At 43.6% G+C, this 25,962-nt stretch overlaps 2 protein-coding genes across 2 annotated transcripts; both read right to left on the bottom strand.

Annotated features, from left to right (window-relative positions):
- Positions 1-9,602: 9,602 nt before the first annotated feature.
- On the bottom strand, positions 9,603-13,641 carry fem1a (fem-1 homolog a). Its single transcript, XM_084546788.1, has one exon. The coding sequence runs from the start codon at positions 13,340-13,342 to the stop codon at positions 11,489-11,491; it is 1,854 nt and encodes a 617-aa protein (XP_084402914.1). The 5' UTR covers positions 13,343-13,641; the 3' UTR covers positions 9,603-11,488.
- Positions 13,642-17,914: 4,273 nt separating this feature from the next.
- Positions 17,915-19,384, bottom strand: LOC311490008 (C2 calcium-dependent domain-containing protein 4C-like; the record flags this gene model as incomplete). The annotated part of the gene is made up of 2 exons (XM_084547342.1): positions 17,915-18,565; positions 18,680-19,384. The coding sequence occupies 2 exons, from the start codon at positions 19,382-19,384 to the stop codon at positions 18,014-18,016; spliced, it is 1,257 nt and encodes a 418-aa protein (XP_084403468.1). The 3' UTR covers positions 17,915-18,013.
- Positions 19,385-25,962: the final 6,578 nt, after the last annotated feature.

Genomic DNA, 25,962 nt, shown 5'->3' with positions numbered 1-25,962 from the left:
ATGAGCTCAGTTAAGTTTTTCTTACCCCTTAGGCTCAAAAACCTCTTTAAAATCCCTCTTTAAAAAAATGCATTGTCATCCTGCTAAAACATGGATGTTTCTCTTAAAAAAAAAAAAATAAAATAAACTAATCGACATTTTGCAGATCCAGCTTCACCTGACAGGTGAGCGCTTTCATCTGACAACAGCAGAAGATCAAGCAGCGTGCGTGTCCACATACAGTCGCCCACGCAACATTCACTCAGCCGAAACGACAACACGGAGCTTGCAAACACCCAAACATATTTTATAATTTCTTTCCGCGACCTCTCTCTTGTCTCTCTCTCTCTCTCAGCTGCCTCTTCTTCTTCAGAAGCAGCCGATCTTCTGTAGCGGCTCATTACGCAGGCTGATGGTTGAGTCCTTGTCAACTCACTGTCCAATTAGCATATCCAAGGCTGGCACAGGCTCTTATCCTAGCGGGGGAGAGAGCTGTATACACATACTGATGCCCGCATAGTTATGCACATGCATGTACATCCCTAATTGTTAAACAGCCCTGGCATATGAGAGAAGGGGCGCTGTGTAAACTGCTTGATTACGGGGCCAATTCCTAATTCACAAATGTACAAACCCAAAACACTGGTAATAAATGCACTTTGAATAAATCATCAAGTCCATCAGGCCGCGCGCACCCGTGCACAAAACGTGCACAGCCAGCCGAGACTCACCGCAGCCAATTAGCGAGTTCTCCAGAAACAGGATCGAGGCTCCCTGACAACACTCTCATCTTTGTTGGACGTCATTGTCATCGTCCTGGCCAGCATCATCCTTCTGCTGCACTCCATGAATGGAACATGCCAGCTATTTAATAAAACCTACACATCACTCGGAAGCGTAAAGCAGATATTAGTTCCTGTTGAGAGGTTTGTCTGGAGTGTGAGTACAGCACCCTTGAGAAACACAGCGCTCTGTTTTAATATTGATTGATCATTCATAAAGAATGATACATCATTAATGTGAGCTTCCTTAAAAAAATATTCATCTTCTGATTGATTTAAATAATGAATATCACTATTTGCAAAAACACAACCGATGATTCAAATGCCAACACACACCTGACACTAAATCAAGCACTGGTCTGTATTCACTGTTGCCTCGTGTGCTGCAATCTGGAGGCAACCCTTTATTCTTCCTTTTTCTTATGTAAATGATCTCCAGTCCCTTTGAGAGCTCCTTATTAATTTGGAGGCACATTGTTGTGTTTGCCTAGGAACCCACTCCTCTCCTGTGTATTTGTGCTGCCATGGTATCACCTGCCTGGCGTGGTCACATGATACCTCGTCCACTGAGAGCTCATTAACTGCAACACCGTTCTGCAACAACAGTGAGATCATCCATGGAGCATTGACATTAACGTTTCAAACTCTATAACGTCTCGTATGTACAAATATGCAAACATCAGTATTCCACAGCTTGGCTGCTTTCCGGGCCTGCATATGCTGGTGAACAATCCTATTTAGGTGCTACGTGCTGTTCTGTCACTAACCAGCCATTTCATGACTTCCTGATGGAGATCAGATTTGTGACGCCAAATGAATTTCTCCTTGAGGGACGATAAAGTTGTGAATAGAATTGAAAACCGGCCTAATGGGGTAGAAAAACTGCATTTGTCCTATGTCTCGGTGGCGAAAATCAGACGGAGAGTGTGTCTCGGTAAGTGAAGAGATGAAACGCTTGTCAAGGGTAACAGACTTGCGCACGGATGCTTTCCACCAATGACTGGCCATTACTCTCACCTCCGTCGAGCGAATGCCTCATCCAAACTGGCATCCGTCAGCGCGGTGGAGACAGAGTAATCATGAAATGCCACAAACAAATGCGGGGCTGCATTCAAGAGCCTTGTCAACCAGTCCCGCCACCTGCATCGGCGCACACGCACTACCATATCACAGACTGCAGCTCCTGCTGACCCCGGAGAAAGTCTAATCTTCAAGCTTTTAAGTTTTCTCTCTGTGAGTTGTGATGATGGAATGGAGCCATAAGTTTCCTGGACATCGTTCCTTTTCCATCCAGCCCCGTAAAGGTCTTTAAAGTAGCAAGGCTGTTTCACTGATGCAATAAAGACTTTCCTTCACTGGCAGGTGGAGGCCCGCCAAAACCTTTTCTTTGCTTGGATCTATAGAGCTGACAGCAACAGGACACACTGGGCTTAGATGGGTAGCAGAGGCACTGGGTCCATTTGAAATTTGAAAACACTAACTCAGATTCATTTGAAGTTTACACTTGTACTAGCTACTTGTGGGGTACGACACTTTGAGCTACATCCTATCATGCTGGCATACCTGCTGATTCAGATGTAATGTTTGCGTAATGTTCCATCTTATTCTGTTTTGGACAGTATATTCAAACATAAATGAGGTTTTTGCATGAATTTGTGGGACTTTTTCATTATTTGGCTAGATTAAATGGTATTTATTTTGAGGGTGACATCCGTTTTTCACCAAAATGTACTGGCAATCATATTTTAACCTGAACCCAAAACGTGAACCTTTTGCTCACTCTAGAAAAAAACATCAGTAGGATTCATCCTCTGGGTACTACGAATGGCTGTACCAAATGTGATAGATTACTGACTGACATTGTTGTCCTTAGAGCGTAAAAAAGTCAAATGCACACAGAGCTGTGAAACCACATAAGCTAATCACATCCTGTTCTTTGCCACACAATGTATAACACAACAACATAATGGCCCCAATGAGACTTGGTTATGAAATGTATTAATGTACACGGCAGCTGTACAGATTTTGTTGTTCTGCCTGCATTAGCATTTAAACAACCTTCTTCCACCAACTAAAGCAAAGCCAAGTTATAATATTTTATGTCTTTGCAAGATCTCAGTATTCCTTTGGCGCCATTCCAGCCCAAATTAATTCATCCATACCCGCTTACAGTACAGTACATGCACCCAAGAGGAGTTTCTCATTCGAAGAGTTGAAAACACTCCTGAGGACTTGTCAAGCGCTTCAAGCAAGGTGCATAGAATATTCTGCCGTTTGAACATTTACAGGCGACTAACTGCACACTTCAAAGCGAAGGGTGCCCCCCTCTTCCTTCAAGTTCTGATTAGTCAGGTTGTCTTCTGCTTTATCAGCCATCTTGTCAGTCGGCCCTACCCTCCTAATGACTCCTGTCAGTCAGGGATGTAACTGTCAAGCTGCTTCAACGGCTCCACTGCCTCCTCCCATGATTGGGTGCATTGACACATTTAGCCATTTTCAGTGCAAATGTCGGCGGAGGGTGAAGCCCGGCGCGCGGGGCGCCTCATCGTGCAATGCGGAGAAATTTCTACAAAGGAGACTTCTGTCAAAGTTGACGAGAAGAATGGGCTAGCTGTTGCAGCAGATCGGAGGGTTGACCAGAGGACAGCGAGACGGCGGTGGGAGCCCGCCTTTTGCATACGGGAAGAGACGGAGAGGGGGAGGGGGAGGGGGAGGGGCGGCGAGGAAGGTGAAGACGTCTTCAGATGTGGCAGCTGAGATGAAAAGAGAGGCGAATGAGTGGAGACAAGAGGTGGAGAAGGGAGGAGGAGAAGAGAGGTAGCGGAGCAGTGTGCATTATTCATCCCTGCTGACACATCAGAATCTCTGATTCATCTGGAGAAGGGCATCAGTCAAGTCACAACCCATCTCTTAGCCTTCACTCATATGGACACACTAAAACATTGACACATGATGAACACGCACACACGTAATTACAAATGACCCCGTGATAGGAAAAAAGGATAATTATGGGTCTGGCTCTGTAGAGAGATGCTCAGAGACGGACTGAGATGCTTCTTTGCACAGGCTAGAGTAAACTTACCACCATTCATAGTGGATTTCTAATATTTGTGAATGTAAATATTATTTAACCACATATTATCTATGTAATATAATAATGCGGTTAAGATACAGTATATAAAGAGAACATTAATAACATGACCATATCTTTAAAAGGTTCAGTTTTTATGCTTCATTATTTATTTTTAGCAGGCTGCACTTTCTAGGAATGAAAAGGCTGTTTGTTTTGTTGATCGCAAATGTAACAGCAGAGTACAACAAATTAATTGAATGATAATTTACTATTTACGCGTAATGTATAATTACTGTGTTGCTGTCAGATCAAAGTTCCTCTAAAGGGGAGCGGAAAAGGTATGTCTTATTTTGAAAAGAGAGAATTCAGACGTCTATATAATCAATTACTAACAAACTGCAGACAAAATTCACAAAATGTTTCCCTGACATTTCTTGTTGAATGCCTACATTATTTATTTGCAGTGGCGAGTTGAGAGCTTTGATCATTAGACACAGTGGAACACTTCGTCATGTGATTGCTGCTAATTGACTGCGTGCGTTCCCATGTGAGTATTGTATGCGCGTTCTCGTATCGATAACCTGGCGGCTCGTCGTTATGGGTGGAATCAATAACACAATACCTTAAGGGTACTTTTTCAAAATCAGTACACGCCATTAGGCAGCCAATGGATGTAAAAGCTCACAGAATGAAATCGGTTGATGTGAACTGCAATGAAATGTGCTCCACGTATTAAGCATTTATGATTAAAATTTGCTCAAAATTATACATATGTCATAATATGGGATGTTGATTCAATGCCCAGCCATAGAGCAACCACCTGAGGTAAAGCCTGTCTGGCTCTAAGGACAGGAGACATCATAAGCTGTACATATATTAAAGAATTGTAATATGTTGGGAAATATAAATAAGAAATACCTGAAGTTGGCATATGAAAACATGTATTTTAATAAGAGAAAGGTATAATAGTGTTCTGATCATTTCAGCTATGTTGCCCTTCTTGGCTTCATTCTGCATGCTGCGTCTGCATCGCTATGAGCAGCCTCTTGAATAAACAAGAGAAGAAGTGGAGCAGACAAAAGCTCACTGTTTGGGAGGCTTTGAAAAGGTCAATTAATAACAACGCCTCGACAACAACAAACTTCCCCTCCGCTTGTAATACAGGTGGCTACACTCCCGGCATCAAAGGTGCACGCCTTGATGTTCCCCCTGCAAAGCAAAGCTAATGGAGAGCGTACACAGAGGCACTGACGAAATCCGGGGACGGGCATAACATGTAACACGAGGGAAGAAAGTGGAGAAGCGAGCAGTTAGGGGGAACGCTGCTGCGAGAATCTGGGAATAAGACTTCAATGAGGCCTTTGACGTGAAAACCAAAGCTGCTCCACCGGGAGCACACGTCATCCAGCATGTTGAAGTCTGGATGGATCTCAGAGCCGTGTCTGTTTTTAAGGAGCAGAAAGATATTGAGGCCTACGGTTGAACCCTGTGAAATGCTATTTAAAGAGTACATGCCATCACTGATTTCATAAGCTCCTAACGGTGACTGGATGGATACCGCTGGGGCCAAGCATCTCTTCATTCTTGGAGGAGAGCATTTGATCTGATCCCAGCACACAGAAAGAGGAAATTTCCCAGTTCAATTGCAATGACTTTTCCTTGTCATTATGACGAAGGTGGAGTATCCTGTGTGTTCTTCTGTTAGAGAGATAGTGGAGTTGGAAAGACTGAGAAAAAAAAAAATGTGGGGACCTACTAAAGACAGGAATCCATGCGTAAAAATGACTGATTAAAATAATTAGGGATGTGGAAATGGTCTGGAACAATAACCAGCAAATGCTCGGTGCCCCAGGGAAAATTTCCCATCTGTGTGTGAGGAGGAAGACCTCCCTCAGATTCACCACGACAGTGCGATTTTCCAGTTTACAGGAGCCACGCAGCGGAAATAAAGAAAACCTAAACAGGCATTCGGAGTTTACATGAATAAATCCCAAACAGGCAGTAGCCCTCGGAAAACGTGTCAGGATGAATCGATGTATCATTAAATTTCACTCTGCCTGCACGCATGAGTGGCTCCGTTAACAACAAATCTTCCTGCGTATAATTGCAGACTTATGAGAGGTCTGGGGACTTAAAAACACTGCCTACGTGTGCAGATGGGCTTGTTTTAAGTAACGCTGGAGAGTAGCAGATGCAGCAGCCACTCCATTGTCTAGAACAGAACAGTCGTGCTAAATAAGTCCATCCGCTTTGCCACCTGGTGCCTTCCTTACCAAAAATCAGTCTAATATTAGTAGTCTAATAGCCTTATGGATTCCTAATGTGTCTGCGATAGCCTCCTCAAAAGACAAAGCCATTATCATAATGGGATTTACTTTACTGTGGCATCACCGAAATACCAGTGCACTGGGAACAGATCTCACAGTTTCCTCTTTGTAAATATCCATAGGATGCATGTGCAGTATTAATATTGCATTATGATTAGCATTTTGTTCTATGAATTTTCTAATTTTGACTTAAAAAAATAATAATCAGGTTCAACATCGCAATCATTGCACCTGGAAAATGCTTAGAGGGCCTTTAAAAAAAAGAAAAAAAAGAAAACACATTAAATGACAGTGGATGAGGAACAAAGGCTTCGCCAGTCTGCCCTGGTCCCTCACGCTGCCCAGCTAACAATAAGGAGAAGAGGGACGCGCACTCACAGAGCTGTTGCCAACCAGGCTGATCTGCACCCATGCCTCCTCCCCTCCCACCCACCCCCCGCGAACCTTTTCGGGGAAAAAAAAAAAAGTCTCAAGTGATGCTGCAATGAAAGGAAGATATTACGCGAAGAGAGCGCACGGTGAAATTTCACCCGAGCTGCCATCCACTCTCACCCTCGTTAGTTTTTTTTTTTCTAGCGCTATTCGACAAGTGCAAACAACCAGCCTGGGTGGGGTGCAAACATTTACTGTGAGCGAGTGCAGGATGCTGGTTACCTTGGCAGAAAGTGCTCCGTCTTCGTTTCCGTCTGGTAGATTCATGTGGTTGGATTTGCAGCTGGAAGCTTCCTTGGAAACAGCAGGGATAAATGTAATCCAGCGGCAGCGGAGCTCCACTCAGAGAAAGGTCTGCCTTTGTGGAGGATGCATGCACACATCGCCGGCGTCCCCCCCACCACCACCACCACCACCTCCACTACCAACCGTCCTGGCTGTCGACCGACCTCTCGGGAGCGCAGCGGGTCACGGCTGCTCCTCAGCCCTTTTGTCGGGGGAGCATTTCTAGTCGGGCGGCCTCAGATACTGCTGGTTGATATCATTGATACTCCCTGCCTTCTTCCTCAATGCCCTCCTCCTTCTTCTTTCCCTCCCTCTCCTCTCCTGTCCTCTCCTCCCCCCCTCTCTCTCTCTCTCACTCACTCTCTCTCTCTCTCTCTCTCCAGCACACACCGGAGCGCTCCCCCTCCCCCTTACACATGACGTGATGCAGGCAAGATCTCCAATAGCAACCGTATCCCCCATCACCCCCTATTACCCCCATTACCACACAGCCTCCTCCAGCTCTGTCCGGATCGCTGACTGGTGCGAAAGAGGTGGATGCTGAGGGTGGGTCGGTGTTGTGTGTTGGTGACTGTTTTTTCCCACCCTGTTCCCCAGGGGTTAAAATGAAGATAAGCACCTTGACACCCCCTAGATTCCCATAATATAGTGTCTAATTATAGCTGCTGGCAGGGATACAGAGTCAGAGTCCCCTATCAGCTCCCACAGAACTCCCACGCTAAATTATAGCTGGACACTCGAAATACTGCAGAAAAACATAACTCACGGTGGGACGCCGTGGGAATATATTAACGACGCCACAGGAGGTAAATAATGCAATGATATTTGAGGATAACAGATGCTGAGAGTTAGTTAATTTACTGTTTATATAGCTGGAGATGTGCTCAGTTTGTTAGGCCCACAGCCCTGCAATAAATCCTACCTACAGGAATGTAGCACTTCAGCGTTATGGTTATTTTATGATGCATTATTTGTAGAACTAGTTGTATAAATGAGGGTGGACTCGTTGATCATTCAGGGATCAGTGAGTGCGTTGCCTCAAATGCACTTTTATCTTAGGTTTTCTTCTTTCTTGTGGACAAGTTTATGGATTTGTCCTTTAATTACTATCAGCGTGCCAGTGACAATGTGTGGAGTAAATCGCTTGGTCACAAGATGAATAAATGATTTAAGACTAAAGAGTTAGAAGGCCTCTGAAAGAAGGCATCAAAATAAATGTCTGCAGTGAAATATTTTTTTTTTGCTAAAAACAGCCCAGACCCATCAAGATCCTTTCAATCTTGCAAGCGGCGAGGTGTGGCCTCCCTGGATCGGGCTCGTTCGGATTTAGATCTGGTCATTCTGGGGGCTTAGTCAGCACCTCGAGCCTGCTTTTGTGTTCCTCAAACCATGCCTGAACCAATAATTTAACTGAAAATACCAATAAAATGGGAAAAAAGTGAAATGGTAAGAAAAAAAAAACACATGTGCGAGCTGTTTTTCCCCCCAAGATATGCCCTTATTTAGGTCACACGACTTGACATAAAAAAAAAAAAAACACCACAAGGGCAAATTCTGAGGTGTTGGAGGTTGACGTGGCACCTCAGGATCGCACGAAGGAGGCTTTTATTCTAACCTTTTCTGCTGACCCCCCGTGCAAACAGACTCGGCGTCAGCAACTCTGTCTACCAAGATTTCTCTTTTCACCCAGATGCAGCGCAAATACACATTTAGCCCCGGACAGCTTGGTAAATTCTCAACAACCCAGTCTCTACTGTTTGGCAGGGCGCGAGAAATAGTCAGGGAAAATGAACAAAACCGCCACAATGTCTGATATTAACCGAACACTACAGATTCTGAGCCTTTCACATGTTCTTGGAGGGACAAAGGCTTCCAGTCCGATTGATTTTCTTTGTTGCTACTGACATCTAGTGGGAAGTTACTATTATGTGATGCTACATTTACTTAAGATTGAAAATGTGAAGGGCTCTTGAATACTGTTCAGGTATTTGTTTGGCACATCGCTTTTATGAGTAAGATAATTACCAAAGTAGGAAGTGGGGGTTGCACTTAATTTCCACCTATTTGCCAGTATTAGTATTTACACAAAATGTCTTGTATTTATCCCAAAACTGCCAAATAGAGCTTCGTTTTTAACCCCAGAGCTATTAATTTACATCTAAACACAATAATTTAATACTTTTCCACCACCTACAGAAAGGTCAGAGGTCAAGTCAGCCATAGGAGACCTCCTGGATTAAGGCAGCCTTCGGTTTCGTATTTAATGACACCTGAGTCGGGCGGATGCACAACGGCCGTTTACCAGCTGGAGCTTCTCAGCTAACTCAGCCAACGTGACACCTGTCACATCCACTACAAAAAAAGCACATTAGCAGATAATAATAATTTTAGGTTAAGCTTCCAGCAATATATATAGGGTAGCTATAACTGTGCTTCCTGTCAGAATAAAGCGGTCTCTGTTGTCTAAGCGCTGTCTCTGCCAGTCACCCAGTGACCTGCCCAGCTGTATAGCATTACAGTATTCCCATTTTCAGAGTTGAAGCTAGGGCAAAAGATCCCTAAAATTAGCAGGGTAAGTGCCCTGTCTCTACCACTGCCCTGCAGCAGTGACGTTAATTGCACTCTATTTATACTTAAGAGAGCAGGACTCAGAAAGATCGAGTTTCTGTTATGCTTTATTTGACTGTCCATGAGATTATGTGAGCAGTGGGAAGCTGAACCAAGTGGTCACTGGTTATTTATTTGTATAATATGAATTTAAAAATAGCGTGTGCCTAAATAAGATGATTTCATGGAACGGGCTGTCAAAATTGAATAATATGGTATTATATCAGTCCATCTGAATATGTGCTCCAAATTTTAAGTGTTGCCACTGTAAGTAGACACTCAAACCGAAGAAATGATAACAAATAAATCAGATAAATCACAGCAGAGAAAACAAGAGGTTAGTTTTCAAGTTTCTAAATATAAAATCAATCCCAAAGTAAAATTTTGCACAAAGACACAAGGAAGCGGAGATCTCCCCCACACACATTCTGTTGTGATACTGAATTTTATTCAGGTACCTCCAACACACTTTTGTTCTTGAGTTATCATCAGTTAAACGAATCGGTTGAGAAAGAGAAAGGCAGCGACAGTTCAGAGCCTGAATGTAAGGTGTCTGGGGTTTTACAGAGCCTGTCGGGTGTGCTCTCGACTCGGTGGTGCTTAGCACAGACAAGACAAATAAAACATTCATGATAACACAAGATCAACAAAAGAGAGATTATTAAATATAAGACTAAGATGCAGGAACAGCCGAAGAGCCATCTGTTTCATTTCTGCAAACTGCATCCGAGGTTAAAGGGAGAAATTCACTCCAAAACAGAACCGACACGCGACCTCAGACGGTTCATCTGTGACAGCAGCTCTGCTGTTTGTGTCCATATAACTTCCGAAGCTGCTTCTTTGACATTCAACTGAATATCTTTTGTTACTGATGTCATCCCCCAAGTGAACAGGGATGTAGGCACACATTAGGCTCTAGTTTGAAATAGTTCATTCAGACGTAGGCAAGAAATGTAATGACATTCTTCGTTCATAAATTCAGAATCTGTCAATGAAGCAGCCACAGTACTTACCATGTTAAGACAAGCATGTACAACTGAAGGATAACGTCTCCTCAAGTCTGTTTATGCAGTCAGTTTTTGGTGGAAAGACATTACTTCTGATTGAAATCTGCATAGGTAATATGTGGAGACCAGGAGAGTCAGCCAACTAAGGACACCTGTCTGTTTTTCTAAACAAAGTGATACTGCTCATCCTCAGTCTCTCAAAGTCTTTCAAGTAATGGCTCTGAAGGCTGAAAAACATAGTCACATTCTCAAATATTAAGCGACTCGAGCTACTGATCTTCTGGAACTGGGAGGTCCATATCCCCATTACTTCTGCCTATAATTAGGAAGATAAGTTAATTGCTTTTCATTCTGCCACCAGTCTAGAGTCTGTAACGGAACATTTGGCACAGAGATTCCTTCCCAGCACGACAGAAACATAGCAGATGGTACAGGTGAACATACAGAACCGGGCAAAAAATTGCCAGCAGGTGGGCGAGTTTGTTCACACACACTTCCTTTCTGAATGAATTTCCAAAACAACATGTGATTTCACGCCTCGCTTTCATGCATGTTATCTGGCTACTTTGATCAGACGCTTTGCACCAGCAATACTAAAACCCATTTCTCATACAGATCAACCACCAGCAAACACACACAAGCACCATCATACTGTAACAGAAGCGAAGAAGTGCATTAAATCCTGTATGATGATGGAGTTTAGCATTAAATAGCAGTGGGAACCAACAATCGCTTTCAGAAAGTCTGTGTGACGTGAAGTTAGAATGAAGTGATAACTGACCAGATCTCAGCCAGAGGTTTAAGCTCAGTGGCTGGATGTTTATTGCTGTGATTTGGTCTGGCACAAGGTCGGTTCAGCCAGGAGTGGAGCAAAAGTCAAAAGAGATAAAGGTGAAGAGAATGATGTGGGGGGGGGAAAGACCTGTTTTAGTACAGACTGGGGGAGAACTGGAAGATTAGCCTCTTCAGGGGACAGAAGTGGGTGTTATAGTTCAGTCAGTGCAGTTCAATGAAGGCCTCCATCTCCTCGGAGATGAGTCCCCTGTAGGGCAGTCTGTGCTTTTCAATTGCACGTGCTGCCAGGCACTGAAGGGTGATGTAGTTCAGGGGGTAGAGGGCTGGGTGCCCGCTGCTGTGCTCATCCAACAGCTCGTAGGCTGTCTTCCTCTGTGCATTGGTAGCGTCAAAGTGAGCCCCAGCCTTCATAAGCAGCGCCATAATCTCTGGACAGCCGTTGTTAGCAGCGATGTGCAGCGGCGTGTTGTTCTCGCAGTCGCGCGAATCCACGTCTGCGCCACACTCTAGGAGCAGCGCTGCCACCGCCTGTGAGGGGAAGCGGCCCACGGGGTAGCGGCCGACAGATGTGGTTTCCTTGTCCACAGCCATGTGGAGAGGAGTGAAGCCGCTCCGACCTCGGGGGTTCAGCTTCAGCAGACGGTACACTGTGTGCTTCTTCTGGTGCTCCTGCTCTGGGTTGCACTCAAGCTTTTCCAGAAGAAAGATGAGGTGGAGGATGATGGAGAGGGCCTTGGTGAACTGAGGAGCTTCAGGAGGATTATCCCTCTGTGCCACAGCTCTCTCCACCTCCCTCACGCTCTTCCCCAGCACAGTCATCAGATCATGGAAGGTGATGCGTGTTGACAGGGTGCCTTTGGCCCGGTCTTGAAGGACGAAAGAGAACAGCTCCGCAAAGGACAGGAAACTGGAGGCTGTCATGGGACTGAGAGGGTCTAGGTTGCTTTGCTGCATGTCTAAAGCGTATTTCCACAGACTGATGCAGCGCTCAAAGTTGCCCGAGTCGGCGTACACAGCTCCCCTGTAGCGGATGTAATAAGAGGTGTCCGGGTGGGATGGCCCCAGGATGCGCTCGCGGACCAACAAGGCCTGCATCCTCATTTCATCAGGGTCTGTGATCAAAGCTTCCAGTTCATCAGCAGTGCTCACCTCCTGCGCGCAGCCATAGGCAGGGATTGGGGGGCCAGGCGGAGGCTTGGCTAAGGACCCAGCTTTGTCCCCTGGCTGCCTCAGCTCCATGGCCCTTCTCCAGTACCTCATCGCCCCCAACAGATCCCGCTTTTTGTCCACAAAAGTAGCCCCGAGGAGCTCAAGCGCATCGACGCGCTCCTCTCTGGAGGTGCGAGGCTGGTGAGCGAGATACTCCACAATGTTAGTATGACCCGTTACACTTGCTGCCAGGAGTGGGGTCATCCCATACCCATCCCTCTCCATACGGGCATTGCACTTGAGCAGCATCTTCATGATGTCCAGGCTTCCCGACTCGGCGCAGTCGTGGAGGGCGGTGTTTCCCTTCACACTTTTGCGATTAACATCCGCGCCGCGGTCCAGGAGGAACTTGGCTATCTCCTTGTGACCCTTGTAGCAGGAGATCATGAGGCAGGTGTGGCCGTGGCGGTTGGCGACCTCCATGTCGGCTCTGTGCTCCACCAGGTACCGGACGATCTCCAGATGACCGTCAAAGCAGGCAGCTCGGAGCGGCGTTGAGTTAGTTAGTGTTGCGTTGTTCACAGAGGCACCGTGTTTCAGTAGCGTCTTCACCACAGGGAGGTGACCGGCAGCCGAGGCAGCCCACAGCGGCGGAGCCCCCTCGATGGTCTCGCCGTCAAAGTTAACCGAGCCCCCGAGTTCAACATTAGCTTTACAATGTTCAAGGAGGTAATCTACAACCTCTAGGTGTCCGTATCGAGAAGCTATCAACAGAGGGGTACCTCCCTGGGTTTTCTCCTCGGCTAAAGCCTCCAGTTCTTCTGGAGTTTTGTTGCTCAGCAACTTCTGGATAAGTTTCAGCTTACCATCTCTGGCCGCGTTGAAAACCGCCGTGGTTATATCCATTTTATAAGCTCTGTGCTGCCTTGCTGGCCACCAACCCCATAACCACCCGTTTATGAAAAAACTGCCGAATCTGTTTTTAAATAGCTGAGTACAGGAATCTTGGTTCGGACTCGGTTTCTAGCTCACATCTTTCTGCCATTTTGAGGGTGCTGTCAAGATGGCGCTTGTGTTGTTTGACAGATCTATGTTTACGATTCCGGCGAGGCAGTATGGGAGACGTAGTTTGAATGGAATTTCTAGTTCCGAGAACAGGGCGCGTTTTATCGAGAGCGAACTGCATTTCCCATGATGCATGTCACTTAAAGGGCCTACCAGCTGATGGGTTCGTTTGTTATGGTTGTTCGGACCAACTAAGCACACTGCCTCCCATAGACAGATAGTAGCAGCTGATTCCCGGCTCACAAACCAAATACACCTGACAGGAAGAGAGCTAATTCAAATGGTAAGTTTGGTACAGTCACAGTGGATGTATAAAATGTGTGTTTAACGACATAGTTTTGAAGCTTTGTTGCGAAAGTTGTCTCAAACTAACAGACAGGCTAAATGTTGGAAGTATATGCAGCTGTCTCAGGCTTTAATGCGACGTTATGTGGAGCCGATTTACAATTTAAAAAACTGAAAACCTACCACTTACCAGTCAGTCTAAAATATACAGGCTGAGTAAAGCTAAAAATAACCACTTGTAGTAGAAATATTCATATCACAAGTAAAAGTCCTGCATGAAAAATCACTAATCACTAATAAGTAAAGTTCAGATTCAGAAAACTTTATTCGTCCCTGGGGGGAAATTTAAGGCACACTTGAGTAGCATGACTTGCAAAAATAAGACACTCTTAAAGAAACAAAAAATACACAATAAATAACAAAAATAATAGAAGTACTTATTTGGTCCCTCTGACTAATATATTATTATATACAACATCTTTAGAATATTAATACTGAAGCATCAGGTTGCTGTTGTAGCCACTGCAGGTGTAGGTAGTTTGAACACAGCAGAAGATAATCTTAATATTTTTCTCTAATATTTGATTCTAGGCGAGATAATGGATCATTTAATTATTTAATACAATGATTTGGTGGAGAAACGGTTTAAACTACTGACCAAGCCTTCAGCAATGTGTTGAATGTTAAAAGTGTTATATTATATAATGTAGTGGAGTAGATTGTTCAGTATTTCCCTCTGGATCGTAGTGAAGTGGACATAAGGAAAGTACATGTACCACAAAACTATCTGAAAGAACAGCACTTCAGTAAAATGTACTTTCTAATACTGAAAACCAAAACCACATCTGCCACATGCAGTCAGGTCTCCTTCATTGTGAACAAATATTCACCTTCATCTGCCTCTAACAGCATCAGCAGTTTGTTGAAGCTTCTTCAGTCGTGTCACATTAATTGCAATAAGGTGACTGAACCACCATTAACAGTACTGGTAATATTTGGTAGCATGTTCTGTGGCAGATTAATTTTTCTATTAATATCTGAGGGATAGCTCAGCATCGGGGACTTCATTCTAAATATCCCGTGTTTGCTGCAGAATATTTTTAGGTCTGATAGAAATATTTCTTGATGTGATACCAGTAAAATCCAGATGACACTCAAAACTTTACAGTCCTGAGCATTAGAATGGAAGCCTACAAGACGGAGGAGCTCTCATTACTCTCTCCTCCCACACAAACACAGAGGCCAGATTATTGACTTCACCGCCGTCACGTATAAAGCTGTTTGACCTTACCTGCTGCACTGCACCGCCGAAAGAGAAGTCAGGATATCGGCTTTGAATCTACTTTTATATGCATTAATTCAGTGCAGCATTGAGCATTCTTGTTGTTTAGAGCAGCGAAGTGAAGATTAGAATATGTTATTAATGCAAGGCATGGGGAGATTCACATCTGAGGATTTCGACACTGGTGGAATTACACCTCTTTCACGATCTTAAAGCTAAGGATGGCAGTCATTTTCAGTTCTTTCGTAAATTAAAATACGTAGTGGAAACAAAAGCATCCTTGAAACAACTTGACATTTATTGCATTTCTCTCTTTCTAGAGTCCTTAATACCAACAAAAATCTAAACATCAGCTTCAGGTATGTTGTGCAAAACATCCCAAATTCAAAGGACCCACCGAGGACTGCTGTTAAGGTCTTTCAAGTCTCTAATCTATAAGAGTAATAATTTAAGGCAGAAATCAAAGATCATTCTTTGATAATATATGAGCCCAGCTATTGTTTTCATCAGGTCTGATGAAATAGTGGTGCATTAAATATGTATTTCAGATACATATTCATACATACAGAACTGTTAATGGTGGAGTATAGTGGTGATGTGACCACTGATGCAGGGGATGATGGCCCTTAGCAGCTCTCAGTGCTGACTGCATGTAAGATTCAGGAGTATATGTATTCAAGTACTACATCTAAGCTCAAGTGTATGTACTTATACTCTCCTTGGGTATTTCCATTTGTATGCATATTATAACACACACACACACACACACACACACACACACCCACACACACACACACACACACACATATATATATATATATATATATATATATATATACAGTATATATAACATAAATACAACCAAATCATTCAAGGTTAAACCAATGTTGTTTTCAAAGATTTCTTTTTCTTCTGTGTTGCCAGGGTTGCATTATAGATGCCTCTGATTAAACTTCGCCAAATAGTGCCCCCCACCCCCCCCCCCCCCCCCCCCCCCCGCCCCCCCCTTCAAAACTTCTCACACGGTTTCATTTCAATAAATGTCAAAATGATTGTATTTGATCCAATATGCCAGACTGGCTGATGAAAAAACCGCACTGGCTTTTACCACATCTGATTGAAAGTGCCGCTCAAGCAAGCAAACAGCCCAACCTTTGACTGCATGTAAGATTCAGATTTAGCTTCAGGTTTTGGCTGCATTCTGAATGCATCAAAACAACAACATTTTCCACTTTAGCGCGGTCCAATTTAGATTTAGAATAGCGCAGCAAAGCCTGCACAGACAGGAATCTTACATGTGAGATAATGAAGACTGCTTCAACTTTGGCTCCATTACTAACAGCAAAATGCAGCCTATGAAATTCTGCTGCTGCTTAATAGTGTTTTTTCAGCTCAGAGGTTATTAGATTTTTTTTTATTAAACTTTCATTTCCCGGTAATTTGCCTTACTAAGTTTTACCACATCTACAGAAGCAAAAATAATTGCTTAATTTTTCTTCCCCAGTTTTATCTCTTTGCTCGGAAGTCTGCAGGAAATTAATCTTCTTTAGGCTCACGGATAAATGCGTCCCACGTGGGTGCTTGTTGAGACTTATTTCAGTACTTCATAAGTAAATAGAGTTGGCTGCAGATCACCCTCGGGCATACGACTGAGAGTGTGCTCGAGAGTGTTTACAGTTTTTAATGAAATCTATTTTTCTTTCCATTTGTGGGTTATAGGATATAAATGAACGTAGCCCAGTCAACGACCAGGGCAGGAAAATGACTGAAAAGATGTTTTGATGTTTTAATTTGATCTATATTTTAGGCTCCACTTGCATGTCATTCTGCTGTCTCACCAGCAGAGGAGGTGTTAGATCCATGTTTGGCTAATGTCCCTAATTAGTGGGACCATATGCCTGACAAATGGATTAGTCCTGACTTGTGGGTTTGGTATTACCGAGCACATAAATCAAGGCCTAACCTCACCGAGCGGATAAATTATTTCTATGGCAGGACAGTGTGTGCCAACATTTGCTTCAGGAGAGCCGTGATTCCACCTCCTGCCATCCTTAATAACTGTTTGAAACCCACTGGAGGACTGAATAGGAGACGTGCTTTTAAAATTAAACAGGGAGTTTGAATGCACAGAGACAATATTGCGTGCAGAGAACCGCGATTGAAAGCCTCACGGATGACACCCGGGCCGTGCCTGTCTCAGAGGACCGAGCCGCAGAGTTGTTTGAGGAAAAAAAATAAATAAATGGGAAGCTCAGGAGAGAGGAGGCTTGATAATAATTTCCAGGGCTTTGTCATGATCTAGAGGAATAATTAGAGGACAAAGTGGGGAGAAAAAAAAAGAGAGAAACAGCAAGGCACCAGCATGGGTTTAGTGTTTTTATTCATAAGTTCAAAAGCATATCACATAACAGCAGTGGTACAAACGTCACATCCACTGGCAGTTAAAATTTAATTTCCAAATATAAATTCCTTTAAAGTACACGGAGGCATTTTGTTTCATTTCCACATAACGTGCAAGAATTCACATGTAATATTACTGCATAGTTACAGAAATACAGCTCCAGCTGGATACAAGATCGCCATTGCAGCACAGCATACTGAGCCACGTCACAATGCTCATGAGAGGGGGCAACACCTTTTGTAATTCAACACTCGAAGAGAAACTCACAAGCAAGGACCACGTCTCACACCGTTAATATACTGATAAACTTTTTTTTTTGTTTTGTTTGGTTCTTTAAACTGGACTAACAAACAAGTGATGGTGGTGACTAGCTGAGGTGGGAATTCTACAGAGGCCCTGTATATAACTCCCTCTCCATCAGTATGCATTCCCCTGTTTAGTATTCATCAGATCTGTGTGAAGTGGGATGGAAAGGTAGCCGGGGAAGAAGGGGCCCTCAAGATGTGGAGCTGCTTGCTTTCACTTAAGTCTTGACAGGTGCTCCCTAGAGGCCTGCCAGCAGCTCACTGAGCAGCACCTCCCTCTCTCCTAGGAGCACATCTCTCTTCAGACTCGTCCCTTTGTTCACCACCTTTATCTTCATGGCCAGATTCTTTACCTGCGCCTGGGGCAGTGCGTCGAAAAAAAAGTCTTCATTGAACACGGGGTTCCTGCTGTTCTTGATGATGGTGCTCCTTTGTTTCTGCTGCTTGCCGGGGTTCAGGTAGAGTGCTACGCAGCAGTTGATGCTTTTAAGGTCCGTCTGCCTGTCGTAAAGGGCCTCCGCCGCGAGCACGCGCACCCTCAGCCGGGCCGCCTCCGGGTCGTAGTGGGTGCTCAGCCTCAGTGTCCCCCCCTTGTGGAGGTTGACGGTGTGTTCGCGCTGCAGGAGGTCCGACGCCGCGCCCCTTGAGCCGCTGCCTTTGCATCCGCGGAAGGCAGGGGAGGGAGGGCAGCGCGTACGGCGGCGCTGCATGTTGGGGCTGTTGTCTGCTGAGCTGCATTCATCCGTGGAGAGAGAGCTGTGGCGTGCCAGGGAGCGCTTGGCACGAGACACCTGGAGGGGGAGAGGAAAAAAAATAAATTGGCATCAGAAAGAAACCTTGTGATGAATCAAAGGAAAACACTTTTGTAACACGTTCACTTTTTTTTATTTAAATAAACTCCTCACCTTGGCTTGTGTCTCCTGCGTAATAGAGCGGAGAAGAGAAGCAGATCTTGACAGGAGAGGGGAGTTAAAGGGGGAGGACTCGGCTGAGGAGCAGGTGTCACTCTCTCCACCGCTGAAATAGCGGTATGGGTTGGGATCAGCCGGGGCCAGAAGCGTCCCCCCTTGGGAGCGCCTCTGGGAGTTTGGGGAGGTGAGAGGGCTGCTGGGGTCGCTGTGGAACAGGCTCTCTTTGCGGCGAGTGTGCGGAGACTCCACCAGGGTGGAAAAGCCATAAGAAGTCTGGGCCTTGGGGACATACGGCAGAGACATCGCAGTCTGTGACTGGGGGTCAGCGTTGGTGTTAACCTTCTCCGCGGACACGGCACCTGGCTCGTCGGCGCAATCTATCTGAATGATGTGACGGTTGGCTGACTTCTGGAGGTTGCGCGTGAAGAGGCGAGGGCTGCAGGGGTTCTTGCTGCTCCGGGCTCTGGGGCTCTGGCTGCAGATGGCATTGTCAGAGGAGGAGGGTCTCAGGGTGGAGCAGTGCTGGGGCTCTGGGGTGACTGACTCGTCTGGTGGGCAGCAGATAAGTTTGGGTGGGATGAAGAAATCGGGGATCTTTTCTGGGGTGAGCACATTGGCGTAAACAGAGACGGGGATGGCCTCCACTGTCTGCGGGGACTGGGATTGTGTCCCACTGCGGAGCCTCTCCAGTAGCCACATGCCCACTCAGACGCCTCAGCTCACGGTTTCTCTAATAACAGAGAAGTGATGTGCGAAGAGCACGTTTGAAGACATCAATAAGATGCAGTTGTATTGATTTTTGTCTGTTTGTTGAGTTTAAATACCATTTTCCACAAGAAATACACATCAGATGAAATCTATGTTGCTCTTTACACATCAGTAGAAAAAAAAAAGAACACGCTCTTGAACCATACACTTCACACATCCAGTCAGATTAGAAGTAATTCTGAAGTTTGAGTCTTTAAATGTTAGTATAAGCATCTTCAAAGAGCACTTTATTTCAACAGAAATTTAAGCAAAGACAGTGAGATAAAAAACAACGTAACATATCTCTTCTCAACAGTTTACACGAGCCCCATCTAGATTCGTATCATACGAGATAAAATGAGACTATTTTAAATTTAATAAATCCTTGGAATTAAATTTCCTCGGTGAACAAATTAAAACAAATAAGCAAAGACGAGTCTAAATAACTTTCTCCCTCCGAAAAAAGCTACAATGTTCCGCCGCGCTGCACATTTGCAATAAAAAAATATACCCACCTGTTGTCTGTGTAACTCTTTTCCTTCAAAATCGGCGTGCGCTCGCCTGCAGCCTCTCCAAACACTCCGTGCGTAAAAGGCTTTTTTTCTTTTTTTTTCCGACTGCTGAAGTCCAGGTGTGATCCACAACGCTCGCCAGCGGGGAAAAGGGCTGCTAGATCAGCCACTCTCGCTTTATATGATGGGGGTCTCTGACATCTGAGCCAATGAGGAGGTTGTGAAACCTTCCCATGATATTTACCATCAAAAATATTCCCTGCGCGGGCACGAGGGGGAACTCATTTAAAAGCTGTTGTTCCGTCGCCCACAAAGTGTTGCAAACGATGTGGGTTTCATATCTCACTGCCTCATTGATTTTTAGAGCGAACGCCACCGTGATTGCATTTGGCGTTCACGTGAGAGCTATTCTCTTATGCATTGTCAGATGGAGCACCATGTTCAGGGATGTACATGCACACGGACAGAAGCCTTAATTGGACTTCCTGGTGGCACACTGATGATAATGCGGAGTGACAATATGCTGCGCTGTTACCCACCATCTGAACTCATTTACCAATGAAAATGAGCTTCTGTCTTTACATGCACATGAGGATTTTTCCACAAAAAAGTACACACCATGAAAGAAACTGTAGAAGAATTTTAATTACAGTCACATTCGGTGGTGTATTGCCATCCTGCATCTGTTTAAAACTTCAACAGTGCGTGTTAAATGTATTCTGCATGCCTCTCAGCTTCATGAAAGTGGCTTATGAGTAGCCGGAGCAAAAAGAAAAGAGCTCACAGCATGCCTGTTCTGAAGTTACTTGCTTTCAGTTAGTGTTGGATATTTTCACAAAATCCCACTGTTTATCCACTAATTTTCCCACGGGCTTGCCGCTGACTTTTATATAGTGCCAGAGTGTGTCCCACACAGAGCCCTCGGATCCACAGACTCTCTGCCGCCTGCTGTACCCAAAAACTCTGACAAAGACCTGCGGCAAAGCTGCCTTCTGTAGCTTGGATGCAAACTGGAACAGTTCCCCTGGTTGATCTGGAGACGGCACGTCGAATGAGGTGTTTGAGCTCCCACTAAAAAATTAAGATAAATGATGATATCCTATCTAAAATGTGAGTTTTACTCCGGAAAGGATTCATCTAACATAAGAAAAGCGGATCATTTTCTTATAACCTAACCCATCTTCATGATTACATTCTTTTTTTTTCTTTTTTTTTTGATTTCCTTTTTCTTACAGTTAACTGAGTATACTCAAACAGTTGGTAGGAGAGAAGCTGAATAAATTACAGAAAGCTGATCAGATTTAAGCCTTATATGACCTTTTTGAGACTGAATCACTAATTAATTAGTGATTCAAACGATCAGATTCATCAAAACAATGTTAGTCCTGCTTATATTGCTCCCTTTTTGTTCTTTTAAAACCTTTGTAATCCCTTGTTTTTGAAGCGATCAGTTATTATTTTTTTTTAACTGGTTCCTTGCATTGTCTTTAAATTGGCAGCTCTTTTTACATGTAACAAATCTTATTTAATCCTGATTAGTGTCTGTAAATGAAAGCTGGGGTCTGAACATACAGTCAGTGACAATAGTGGGATAGTAAAATACACAAGTATGATATATAGTATTTGTTTTGTGCTTCCAAATGCCAAAAGTGAGGCCTTAAAGTGTGAAGCGTAGTAGGCAATTATTTTTAGCTCGTCTTAATCACTCTGAGCTCCGTGTCTCGTGTGAAATAGTTACTATTTGAGTTTTCAGAAACAACATAAGGCATCTCAAATATCTCTTGCCTACCTGCCAGATCACAAAACTGCTTAATTGCGTAACGTGGAACAGGGGAAGTCTAAAAAAAAAAAAAATCATGACAACACTCTGAAACTCTGATATATTTTTCATTCATAGTTTCAGAAAACTCTTCTTTTCCTCCATTTCTATACAAAGCCTGCACACAGAGATATACCATTCAGTGTAAACACACTCACACAGTCTGAATAAAGTACATTGTCTTAATATTATTTATTTATTTTTAATCTGGGCCAGTGTTTGTTTGGTGAAAGCCAAAAAAAAAATGTATTCAACCCACGGTGTCTTTTGCCAGGTGTTAAACTCGGAGGTGGATCTGTCATGGTATGAGCAGCCATCTCGTAGGAGTCTTTTGGACCAGTCGATGTTCTGCAGGATTTCAGAAATGGCCAACAAATGTGTGGCCATCTTACTGGGCCAGTTGATTCCTTTCATTATATGAATGTTTCAGCTTTACAATCCTACACCTTGCTGAACGATCTAAAGATGATTCACGATCATGATTTGTTGTCTTCATTATCTATTGGTTGCACATAATTGCACGGTAGAGGACTATGTCTATCTGCACATTGCCATATGTGACTGGATCGTTCAATCATTCACAATTAGGTTGGCTACTTTTTATTCGGCTATAAGCTTATTTCTCCTTGCGGTTAGAGTCTGGTCAGCTTGGCTGGATATGCAGTGAATGTGGGCAGTCCTTCTGCTTTTAACAGCGTGTTAAACATATTCTGTGTCCCACTATATGCGACACAGAATATTGCTTTTCAGGTCGCCTATGCTGCTTACATTATTATTTATTTGCATGTTCATTTTCCTTAAAATGGTAGTTTCTCTTGAGAGTAGCTGCGTCACAACTTAGTTCAATAATTCATTTTCACGAGCCTAATTTACTGGTCAGTGACCACTGCTGTTATTGGTTAAAAAGGGAAAAGTGGATCGATTTCCTGCCATTTGGATATTAGTCCTAAAAGACGTCAATTTTGACAGGAACTGCCGCTGCAAATGAGTTCAGAAGTGGATTACTTTCATGCAAAGGTCATTTTAGAGTCTATTGACACCTTAGGCAAACAATTCCACACTAGACTTGGTCACGGACAGCAGAGCTGGACACACTGGTCTGCTCGCTAAGTTGACTAATGTTAACTGTCAACGACAGAAAGAAAAGAAATAATGTGATGGTAGTGGAAGTTATTTTATTTAAATGTCTCTCCTAGTTAAGGCTAAACGTGCTGCATTCAGCTAGCTATGTACTATTATTATCTTCTTCAGTTATCGCTGTCTTGCTTTCTTTTCTCCTCTTCCTCAATTGTTTTCTCTTTTTTTCATTTCCAAAAGGATAATTTCTTTTAATTTTGAATCAGTCATCGTCATACTTTACTTTAACGAGTCATGCATGTGGCACGACATGTAGCAGGATTGAGCTGTGTCAGTTGGGGACCCTTAGAGAGGTTTCCTACTGTCATGGAAAACTTGACACCGAAGTTGAAGATTGGTTTTCACTCCTGTGACCGGCCTATGCAGAGCCTAAGCTGTTGAAAGTATTTCTACCTGTGCTTTGGTGTTTCCTTATTGTTGTATCATTATGCCATTAAAACAGTAGGCGGTGACCAGTCGGCTGTGTTGAGATTCACTCTGTACTTCACACAGTGTTGAGGGGAACTGAGCAGCTGTTGGAGATGGAAGTCAATAAATGTGGACCAGCAGTTACTTTCAGGGAGATCACTGCAGCATAGACCGTAGTGAAGACATCTGAGTAGATGGTGTGTAGGAGGCTGAACAAAGGAGAACTTTCTGTGCTTGTCCAGCTGCTGAGACACGTGAACAAGGAAATGCGGCACAACAGCCGTTACGGTTCACGTTGCCGCGACAGTTGCGTTTCTAGGAACTTCAAATTAAGGCGTAGGGTCTGGCGCTACATCGCACCTACGACACGCGACTATAAGTTAAGCTTTAAAGTTTGTCAGCCCTCTATTTACAAATCAATAAAAAAAATGCATGTGTTTTCAAGGATTATTAAGATTAGTTTCGACACTTTCTTCCTTATTGAAACAAAGACATTTCAGCTGTTTGATATGTGCACATTCGTTCACAAGTGCACCGCCAATGCAGGTGTGTGTGAACCTGGAAGGAAACGGCGTAACTGCTGCCAGTCGCAGCTCCACAAAGAACTAAATTAGGGTTCTATGTAATTATGCAAACGAGATTCCATTCATGCTATTTTTTTCTGAAAGTAGATTGTAGTCAATTATAGATTAGTGATGAACCATTAGATTTGTACATCAAAGGCATGATTCATCCACTGGTCGAGCAATCCACTTAAATATCTGGCCAGTCAACAAGATGACTTTTGCCCTTTAACTGAGAGCAGAAATATATTGTAACCAAACCACGGCCAGCGGCTCTGTGAGGCTGTAATGCTTTCTTCTAATGGTGAGAGGAAACAGCTGCAATTGTTCGATCCGTTGAGGAACACCAAAAGAGAAAAGACTAGAAACGGTTTATACTCTTAAAACATGCTTTAATTTGATTTAATTATATAAAAATGCTAAACTTTGATTCACTACCTAATCTGGTTTAGGTATACAGTATGGATCCAGTTCCAGATCTGTACTGCAGGCAAAGACTGATGACTTAGCATGCACAAAGACACAGAATGCATTGTACTGATGTTTAAGTGGGAAGGATACATGCTATCCCACTGCAGCATTTCAATCATATATGCACAAGTATTATTTTAAATTGGCATAATACAGCACCTTTTAATCCGAAGTGTTACCCAACACATGGCACATCCAATAGCGACTGTGTATTCTTAAATGAATTAAAAAGAATTAGGTGATCAAGCAGATTGTTAAGCGTTTGTTTTTCCTTTAGTTGTATTCATACTTTGTATCGCAGTGTAAACTGGATCTTGACATATTGTGCAAAAACACAAAACGGCGATCTCAGTATTTTATAGATTTCCTCTTGTGATATCCTCTAAAACATCTCTCTCTCACACGACACAAACACTGCTAACCCACAACTGGTACCTTATGAACATGTGCGTATGCAGACGCGCACGTAGTAGTGTGATTCTGTCAGCCTTAATTGGACCAACTCTGCTCTGCCTCTGTTTATAATGAGGCCTTCCACACTTATCTGATTCTAGCTTCTCTGAGCCGACCTGCAGGATCGAAACACACCATTTCTTGCTCCAATTAGGTCTCTGCTGCGCGATGTGTTCAGGAGCAGTAACTATCTATATCGACACACATAGCCACGGACGTCACTTCAGCTGACCATCAGCTGAAGTGGATGATCATCAGTCATGTTTGACAGCGGGAAGCGTACAGGCTCTTTCTCGAGTACATGTGTCATTATTGTCAGCAGTCCTGAGTTTAGCAGTTATGTTCTTTCGTTTTTTTTTTTTTCTCTTTTTAGCTCTACCAGCTGATTTGTTACTGTTTCACCCATCATTTATTTTTTTTTGTAAAAGTCATCACTGTTATAGATGGGAGAATATTTTTTTTCCCCCACTAGCAACTTGGGGTACCAATCCACCACTTTGTTCTCGATTGAAATTTATCAACAACAAGGGGTGTGTCAAATTATTCTCAACAATGTTTGGATGGATTGGCATTCACTTTTTCACAAAGATCCATTGTCTCCAGGGCACTTTATTAGACCAGAAAATGACCTGTAAACATTTATTAACGATGAATAAAATGGTGAAAATAGTGAATGTAGGCTACCTGCTCAATAGCAACATTTTCATAAGAACGCTGGCATACTAATGTTAGCCTTTAACTTCTAGCACTGCTCCTACTTTATACTTATATTACTTAATGTCCTTCTAAATTATATTATTACATTGGCCAGTATTTATCTGTGTTAGGACCTTTATGAGGTGAGAACAATAACTACTCAGAGATGTCTTTTTGTTTTTCATTCATTGAGAGATCATTTAGGGTTCACTTTCAGATGACATAAGTAGAATAGAAACACAAATAAGACAGCTCGTGCTCAGTAGGCAGAGCCAGAGGGTTAGCAGTTCAATCACTGTACAGACCGTATGCCAAAGTGTCCTTGAGTAAGACCCCGAGTTGCTCCTTGTGTGTGAATGTGTGTGCACTTAAGTGAACGAATGGGTAGATGTGTCATTGTGACTGTGAAACGCTTTTAGCACCAATAGGTGGAAAAGTGCTTTATAAATACAAGACCAGACCGAAATATAA

The sequence above is a fragment of the Chelon labrosus genome (genome assembly GCF_963514085.1).
Source record: "Chelon labrosus genome assembly, chromosome: 6".
In the NCBI taxonomy this organism is placed as follows: domain Eukaryota; kingdom Metazoa; phylum Chordata; class Actinopteri; order Mugiliformes; family Mugilidae; genus Chelon; species Chelon labrosus.
Note: the sequence above shows the minus strand (reverse complement) of the source record. Positions and strands in the feature narration are given on the sequence as shown.

Bases quoted from the DNA above. Each gene is read 5' to 3' on its own strand.
- fem1a (XM_084546788.1), bottom strand. From the start codon at position 13,342: ATGGATATAACCACGGCGGTTTTCAACGCGGCCAGAGATGGTAAGCTG.